This window comes from Lycium barbarum, chromosome 10 (genome assembly GCF_019175385.1).
Source record: "Lycium barbarum isolate Lr01 chromosome 10, ASM1917538v2, whole genome shotgun sequence".
Lineage (NCBI taxonomy): Eukaryota > Viridiplantae > Streptophyta > Magnoliopsida > Solanales > Solanaceae > Lycium > Lycium barbarum.
The window spans coordinates 103,123,045-103,131,727 of NC_083346.1; the positions used below are offsets into that span (position 1 = coordinate 103,123,045).

The 8,683-nt window shown below is 34.5% G+C and overlaps 2 protein-coding genes across 4 annotated transcripts; one reads left to right on the top strand and one right to left on the bottom strand.

Moving 5' to 3' along the window:
- Positions 1-432: 432 nt before the first annotated feature.
- On the top strand, positions 433-3,867 carry LOC132614359 (uncharacterized). Of its 3 annotated transcripts, none has more exons than XM_060328786.1 (4): positions 433-1,668; positions 1,922-2,662; positions 2,742-2,885; positions 3,053-3,867. In XM_060328786.1, exons 3-4 carry the CDS (start codon positions 2,817-2,819, stop codon positions 3,752-3,754), a joined length of 771 nt encoding a protein of 256 aa, XP_060184769.1. In that variant the 5' UTR covers positions 433-1,668; positions 1,922-2,662; positions 2,742-2,816; the 3' UTR covers positions 3,755-3,867. The 3 variants fall into 2 exon arrangements, 2 of the variants coding, with proteins under 2 accessions (XP_060184769.1, XP_060184770.1); XM_060328787.1 differs by having other exon boundaries at positions 433-2,662.
- Positions 3,868-5,902: 2,035 nt separating this feature from the next.
- Positions 5,903-8,391, bottom strand: LOC132613220 (uncharacterized). The gene is made up of 2 exons (XM_060327261.1): positions 6,740-8,391; positions 5,903-6,602 (listed from the first exon to the last, which is right to left on the bottom strand). The coding sequence occupies exons 1-2, from the start codon at positions 8,389-8,391 to the stop codon at positions 5,903-5,905; spliced, it is 2,352 nt and encodes a 783-aa protein (XP_060183244.1).
- Between the last annotated feature and the right edge of the window lie 292 nt (positions 8,392-8,683).

The following is an 8,683-nucleotide window of genomic DNA, read 5'->3' on the forward strand; positions in this document are numbered from 1 at the left end:
TCTCCTCTTCTCTTCTTCTTCTTCTTTTTCTTCTTCTTCTTCTTCTTCTTCTTCTTCTTCTTCTTCTTCTTCTTCTTCTTCTTCTTCTTCTTCAGTTCTTCCCCTTCTTCTCTCTATCTCCTCTCCACTCTTTTCTCTTTAACCATTTTTTTTACTGGTTTCTCCTCCAAGAACATTCTTTCTCTGCAAATTCGAGTTTTTTGAGATATGCATTATTTTTATTCTAATTTCTATTGTTTTTATGCTCATTTAAGACACGGGGTTTTTGTTTTTCCTTTGTTTTCTTGGTCGATCGATCCAGTAAACTTTATCTTACCATTCACTATTATAAATTAGTCTGAAATCAATTTGGGTCTCTATATGATTTGTTCTTTTTGTAAACTCTAAAAATGGAGTTTTTTGGGATTTCAGTCTAAAATCAATTTGAGTCTCAAAAAGGTTGTAAATTCTGAAAAATGGGTTTTTGGGTTTTGTGAATTTTAGTGAATGGGATCATTTGCTTTCTTTATAGTTTGTGTTCTACATTCACTAATAGCAGTTGTAACAATGTTCTATTTGAATGAAGTTTATGTACTTGAACATGGTATTGAAACAGCCAAAAGGTTGTTAGGGTCAATCCCACATGACTAATTGGTGATTAAAACATCTGATTTATTTGTTGGATTGATGTTATGTGTCATTAGGTTATTGTTATTTGTGGTGTCTTTTGTTAAGGAGAGGGAATTTCAGAGTTTTTTCGCGAAAGGTTGTGATTGTCTTCATGTAGCAATGAGATTATGGAGAGTGTATTTTGAGAGGAAGCTTGAGGATTTGGCTTATAATTGGCTAAGACAACTTGTTGGTGATTTTGTTCTAGGACTTTCTTGGGTGTTTTTTCTTGTTAATTCATGGAGGAAAAAGTATGATTAGAAAGATTTTTTTTTTCTGAACTTTTGTTAGCGTTAGATGTTTCAGAGTCCCAAATAATGATGTTTGATGGAAAAAACAGATTAAAACACTTCTAGCATCTTAAGATGCTTGATCAAATTCTTTTCTTTTTCAAATTGGTGTTATATTTAGCTCTTTGCTTGCAAGAAATATTTTATTTTGTGGCTGCTATTGTTTCAGAATTTCTAAGTATTTTGTGGCTGCTATTGTTTCAGAATTTCTTCTATATGTAAACAATCGATGGTTGTTTAAACAACTTGTGTTTATTTTATAACTTCGAGAAGTTTATTCATTTGGTCTATTGTTAACAATTTATGATGCTTTATGTATGTAGATAAAATGGAAACAAAAAATCAAAAAATTTATAAAAGAAGGCCTAGAAAAAAGGCTAGGTCAACGGAAGAGGAGTCTGCTTCTGCTGGAGAAGCGGATAGGCTTCCACAAACTCAGGAAACAGAAGAATTGACCTCATCAGCTCGTGGTTCAGTTAGAGAAGATGAGGAATCAATAGATCAGGAAGATAAAAATGAAAGTGGAAAAGAAAGTGTAGAAGATGAGGAATCAACGCATCAGGAAGGACAAAATGAAAGTGGAGAAGAAAATGCAGAAGATGAGAAATCAACGGATCAACAAGAAGAAAATGAAAGTGGAGAAGAAAGGGAAGAAGAAACAAATCATGTACTTTTCGAACAAACAAAAAAAGTATTACATGATGAGAATGTTGCCCCTTCAAGATCAAATGTGAGTGTTTTTTTAAATTGTCATTAGTGAAAACAAAGAGTAGGTGTTTTAGTATCCATTTACTATTTTTTAGAAAATTACCCCCAGTTCAAACAACTGATGGATGCTTAAACACCTACTAATTGTTTATTGTAAACAAGCAGTTGTTATTTAAGCATCAACTAGTTGTTTAAACTACCACCAGTTCAAACAACATATGTTTGTGGCTTTTTTATACTTTCTTTTAATTAATCAATTTTATAATCATGTACAGTTTGCTGATGATTCTGATACTGAGATTCCCGAATGCATCAAGTCCATTGATCTTACAAAATATAGCTTCAAGACACATTATTCCGCGCACGGTGATATTCCGAGAAAGATTTTTGTAAAGTCACCTCTAGGAGGAAAAACATTTCTTGAATTTAGAGGACTTCTGGTAGAACAAGGTATTTTAGATAGGTTCAAAAAAAGTTGTTTTGGGCATTTTATAGATATTCCAATGCAGCGGGTAAATTTTGGGTCGCTGATAGTTCATGGTCTTCTACTCCGACGCATCATTTGTCAGAAAAAGATGGAGCTGTGGTTTGAATATGAAAATATGCCTGTGTGTTTTGGATTAAGGGAATTTTCCTTGATGACGGGACTACGGTGTCACCCTTTTCCTTCTGAAGAGGCATTGGCTTGTCGGGTAAAGAAGGGTGAACCATTATGGGAATTTGTTTCCAAGGAAGGAAAAACTGTTACTGCTAACTTCCTCCTTGAAAAGATCAAATCACCTGAAACACCAAAAAATTATAAGTTTTCACTTGCCTTGGTTTGATTCTATCACTGCATCTTATGTGCAAGAGATATATCATCAGGTGTTGATGCAGACATGACCAAGCTAGCTTGCAAGCCCTCTGTCTTCAACGAATATCCGTGGGGTCTCAAAAGCTATCTTTTGACTGTTGAGTATCTTGCAAAACTAATAAAATCTTAATACAACCTCTACGGCTTCCCGTGGGCATTCCTGGTAACTAAATAATTTTTTTTTTAATATTATTTTGCTTTTAATACTTATATTGATTGTCATTTATTGTTACGTAATTTAGGCTTGGGCTTTTGAAGCTATTCCGAAACTTCAACGAAATGCTAAGAATGTTCCCCCTGAGAGGACATTGCCACGTATGCTAAGGTGGATGTCGTATGGAGGCCTAAAAAAATCTATGGATCCATTCGGTACCACTGATGAAAACGTAAGTCTCTAAAACTTGTTAAACAACCTAAGACTTTCTTAAACAACCTGAGACTTGATTAAACAACTTGAGGTTGTTTGAACTAAACAATATTCAGTTGTTTAATATACATGATGTTGTTTATAAAGGAAGATCATAACATTGAATTTTTTGTTCTTTCTATGCAGGTAGTGCACCCTTTCCTGATTCCTACAAATGCAGAAAAAGGGGAAAAATACATGAAGGACCTTGAGCCATTTTCCAGTGAGGAAGCCGATGAAAAAATTGATATGTTAAAAGCAGAATTGGTTGGAGTGACAACAATCACAACGGGTGAAGTAGGAGCTAGAGAGGTTGGTGGTGAGGACAGGATCCCAGTAAGGAGTGGGGCAGAGGAAAGGAGCCCACCAAGGGGTGTGGGTGCAGAAAGAAACACTCCAAGAGGGATGGGTGATGAAAGGAACCCGCGGAGCCCTTTAGTGAATTCTGGTGACAGATTTATTTATAGTCCAGTCAACTTTGATTTTGGTGGTCAGTATAGTGAAGGAGGATTTGGTGCAGGATCTTTTGGTGTTTGTCCTTCAAATGCGAAGTGCTCCTGTGAATGTCTCACTTGTGCGGAGAAACAAAGACAATTGGAACTGAAAATTTCTAAAATGGAGGAGGAGTTCAAAGAAATGGGGAAGTTTGCCAAACAACTTGTAGAAGAATTATCTACTTTGAATAAAAAACTCGATCCTAGGAGGATGTTAAGGAATTCCAAATACATAAGAACTCCATTTACTGTTGGTGCACGTAAAATGAAGAAGAGGATAAGTGTGACAAATCTACTGCCTGATATTTACAAGCCTCTTGACATTGATAAGAGCAAGGAAAGAGTGGAACCATAAACTAGGGATGTGTTTGTTGGGATAATTTTTGTTGATAAATTTGTGGTGGATATTTTTGTTAGACTATTTCTTGATGTGGAAGTATGATGACTATTTATGGATAATTTGTAGAAGATGCTATGGATCTTTTTATAATGTTTATATATGGTTGCCTACTAAAACAACATGAAGTTATTTAACAGCTTCAGTGGTTGCTTAAACATTCACAGTAGTTGTTTATGATGTTTATCGATGGTTGTTTACTAAAACAACATGATGTTGTTTAACAGCTTCAGTGGTTGCTTAAACATTCACAGTAGTTGTTTATGATGTTTATAGATGGTTGTTTACTAAAACAACATGATGTTGTTTAACAGCTTCAGTGGTTTCTTAAACATTCACAGTAGTTGTTTACGCTATTTATAGATGGTTGTTTACTAAAACAACATGATGTTGTTTAACAACTTCAGTGGTTTCTTAAACATTCACAGTAGTTGTTTACGCTATTTATAGATGGTTGTTTACTAAAACAACATGATGTTGTTTAACAGCTTCAGTGGTTGCTTAAACATTCATAGTAGTTGTTTACGCTATTTATAGATGGTTGTTTACTAAAACAACATGATGTTGTTTAACAACTTCAGTGGTTGCTTAAACATTCACAGTATTTGTTTACGCTATTTATAGATGGTTGTTTACTAAAACAACATGATGTTGTTTAACAGCTTCAGTGGTTGCTTAAACATTCACAGTAGTTGTTTACGCTATTCATAAAAAGTAGGTTTGTTTACAGTATAAAGTTTTCCCTTAAAAAGTAAGTAAACAACTAGTGGTTGCTTAAACAGACATTGGTTGTTTCAGAACATATCTAATTATTTATATTGGAAAATTATTGCTCATAAAAAAATTGTTAAACAAGTAGTGATTGCTTAAACAAATAATTGTTGCTTACAATAAACAACAAGAAGTTGTTCAAACAACTCCTGATTGCTTATACAATAACCTCATATCCCGTAAAAAGTAGGTAAACAATTAGGGGTTGCTTAAACAAATATTGATTGCTTATAATAAACAACTAGTGGCTGCTTAAACAACTATGGATTGTTTACTTTAAAATCCATCAAATGGGAAGTTGGATGTTGAATTGTTATCAAGTCAATAAGTTGATGTTCAAATATTCATACAATCAAACAACATTGATTCTATTATCACTTGATCAATAAGTTATAGTCATACTATTAGTAGGGTCAATCAGTTGATGATCAATTGTGATCAAATTACCAAGTTGGGTTTAATTACTAATTGAACGACTCGATTGATGTTGAATTGTTATCAAGTCAATAAGTTGATGTTCAAATATTCATATAATCAAACAACATTGATTCAATTATCACTTGATCAATAAGTTATAGTTATAGTATTAGTAGGGTCAATCAGTTGATGATCAATTGTGATCAAATTACTAAGTTGGGTTTAATTACTAATTGAACGACTCGTTTGATGTTGAATTGTTGTCAAGTCAATAAGTTGATGTTCAAATATTCATATAAATGTCCAATTGAAATTCTTGTATAAGCAATAAGAAGTTGTTTGAACAACTTCTTGTTGTTTATTATAAGCAATCAATATTTGTTTAAGCAGTCGTTAGTTGTTTCTTATAAGCAATCAATATTTGTTTAAGCAACTCCTAGTTGTTTACCTACTTTTTACGAGATATGAAGTTATTGTATAAGCAATCAGGAGTTTCTTGAACAACTTCTAGTTGTTTTGTAAGCAACAATTATTTGTTTAAGCAATCACTACTTGCTTACCTACTTTTTACGAGATACGATGTTATTGTATAAGCAATCAGGAGTTGCTTGAACAACTTCTTGTTGTTTATTATATCGTTATTTGTTTAAACAATTGTCTATTGTTGCTTGAACAACTTCTTGTTGCTTACCAATATTTTTATGAGCAATAATTTTCCAGTATAAATAATTAGATATTTTCTGAAACAACTAGTGTCTGTTTAAGCAACCACTAGTTGTTTACCTACTTTTTAAGGGAAAGACTTTAAACTGTTAACAAACAATATCCACATGTAAAGACCAATAGCAAAAACAGCCAACATAGTACATTGATTCAGTTTCAAGTACAAAATATATTGATTCGGTTATAAGTACGAATTTAAAAAGCTACACTACTGCTTGTTCCTTCATTTTGTGTCGCTTTGAGACTACGCGTAGTTCTTTTGTGACCAACTCTTTTGCATATGGAGCATTTATTTTTCTTCTTCTTTGAACACCGCTCCAAGACTGAAGGTGCACGTTTTCTCTTCTTTCTTCCCGGATTTCGCACCACATATGGACAAGGTATTTTACTCTCCGAAAGCTCTGGAGGAAGCTCCCAAAATTCTTCAGATAACACTGGATGAATTGATTTTTCATATGCATGTTTGTATGACCATACTGAATAATATGGAGAAACAAAATCATAAAATCTTAATCCATAATCATCCCCGAACTGGGTTCTTATCGCTGCAATAGCATGTGGACAAGGTATTTTTTCCAAATCAAACTCTCTACAAGAACATATTCTATTGTTTTGATCAACCATAGCCACTGAACCATGACCAATGATGCTAAAAGTGTGGAAGCTTATTTGATGGGCCAATAGTGTATTGCCTATAGTTACATTTTCTCTTATTTTTCTTTCAACGGAAGGGAAACATATGGTTGATGTGTTGGCCAACACCATACGCCTCTCGTGAAACTTTTGAGCAAACATCCTATTTATAGAATTGAATAGAGCAGTAATCGGGAATTCTCTTTCCGCCAAGAACATTGAGTTAATTGACTCATCAATGTTGGTGGTCATTACATCATACCTAGAACATCAAGAAATACATACATATTAACTAAGAATCTGCACTGTAAACAATCAAGAAGTGATTGAACAACTTCTTGTTGTTTAGTGTAAGCAAATATAATTTGTTTAAGCAACCACTGGCTGTTTATAACGTACCTGTTGCCAGGGAAGTGTGCCCTACTCCATCTGTGGAAACCAACATCCTCAAGATATTTGGCGACACTCATATCCAAATCTTTGATTTGTTGAAAATGATCATTAAACTCGTCCCTCCGATATGCTTTCGCTGCATCATAAAAATGGTGCATCCAATCTCCACAGTGAAAGTTTTTGCGGATGCTTTCACCAAGGTGCCTCATGCAAGCTCCATAATGAGCTTCAGTATAAATCTTTGAAACTGCTTTCTTTATAGATGGATGTCTATCAGAAATTATGCACAACTCATTAGTGTTGGGGACGATCTCGAGCAATTGTTCAAAAAAGTACTGATACGAGGCATCACCCTCTGAATTTACTACACAAAATGCCAAGGGAAATATGTGATTTTCAGTATCCAACGCCACAACAGACAACAACACTCCGCCATACTTTCCAAACAAATGTGTTCCATCAACAGCTAGGACTTTTCTTGTATAAGCAAATCCATTTATCCAAGCTCCATAGGATACAAAAAAATACAAGAACCTGCCACAAGAATGAACCTTCAAATCTGTCTTGCTTCCTTCATTTTTAATATGAATCATATGACGGTACTTATCTATAACTTCATATCCGTGTTCTGGTGTTCCTCTTGTCAAATATTTTGCAATATAACTACCCGCCGGACATTTCCAGTAACTAATCTTGCATCCCAATTCTACATGAATTTTTTCCTTAATTTCTCTTGTAGATAGACTGTTCCCCTCGATAAACTTATTTTCAATGTGTTTACCAACGACTTCAGCGGTTGCGTGTCGATGCTGGCTTGTAAGATGTTGTACTCCACATGTGTGCATATTATGGTATGTGGTAATACGAAACCTGTCGGTACCCTCAAACTTCATAGCTCGCAGTCGCCACTTGCAATTCTTATCTACACATTTGACATTGTAGATTTTTTTTGTGTTCTTTACCTGCTCAAAACTAAAATTATTCTTCACGGCAGCAAGGTTCAATAGGATTTTCAATTCTTGTTTCTTCTTGAAAGTTAGACTCGAGAAAAATCCTGTGCCGTCTTCACGACTGTAGCTACATTGTGTTGAGCCCTCAACCCCTTGTGTACTGGACAGATTAATAGAAGAATCTGTATCTTCTTCTGCCCTTTCTACCCCTGCGATATTGTAATCAAAATCTGGAAACTCTGAAGTAGCTTCTACTCTCGCTGTATTGTAATCAAATCCAAAAAAAATTCCAGCTTCTTCTTGCCCTACTGTATTACTAGCAAGTCTAGGGAACACTCCAATTGCTTCTCCAGATTCTGGAACTTCTATCGGCCCAATTTCAACCACATTTACCCTTAGAATGGGCCAACGACGACTATCTTTGTCAACATCAGCTAAATAAGTGAGCAAATCATCATCATCCTTTATTTCAGAAAAATGTGCTTTTTCCGTTGCAACAATGTTGAGCATGTAAGTGATTGAGAGATCCTTCGACGCACAACATAACTTACACCTAGTAATGACGATATCAACAAACTCATCATACGTAACATCCCTCCTCACTAGTATCGGTACTGTAAGACCACCCTTCGACTTCCAACTATAACGCTCATCGGTCTCTATCCATTCACCATGTAGATCAATTGCTAATAGTATTGTGTCCCCCATTAATTGTCACAATACCTGCGGATATTACATAGATACATATTAGAATTTGTGACAGTATTATAGTCAGTACAGTATTTATACATAGATAATTTATTTGCAGGTTCGCAGTGCAAACAACTTGTGGTTGTTTAAACAAAGTTTGGTTGTTTACATGGAGCCTGCATGTGCAGTGCAAACTCTTAGCATAAATACCATGCAGTTGTTTAAACTATACATGAATATTTAAATACATTAGGATGTGCAGTTTTTTAGTGTAAACACTACATGGAGATTTTAAAAAATATATGATATT

Excerpts from the sequence above, each read along its gene's own strand:
- LOC132613220 (XM_060327261.1), bottom strand. The coding sequence starts at position 8,391 with ATGGGGGACACAATACTATTAGCAATTGATCTACATGGTGAATGGATA. Across the intron at positions 6,603-6,739 it reads GCACACTTCCCTGGCAACAG|GTATGATGTAATGACCACCA; the intron begins GTACGTTATAAA and ends TTGATGTTCTAG.
- LOC132614359 (XM_060328787.1), top strand. The coding sequence starts at position 2,817 with ATGCTAAGGTGGATGTCGTATGGAGGCCTAAAAAAATCTATGGATCCA. Across the intron at positions 2,886-3,052 it reads TCGGTACCACTGATGAAAAC|GTAGTGCACCCTTTCCTGAT; the intron begins GTAAGTCTCTAA and ends CTTTCTATGCAG.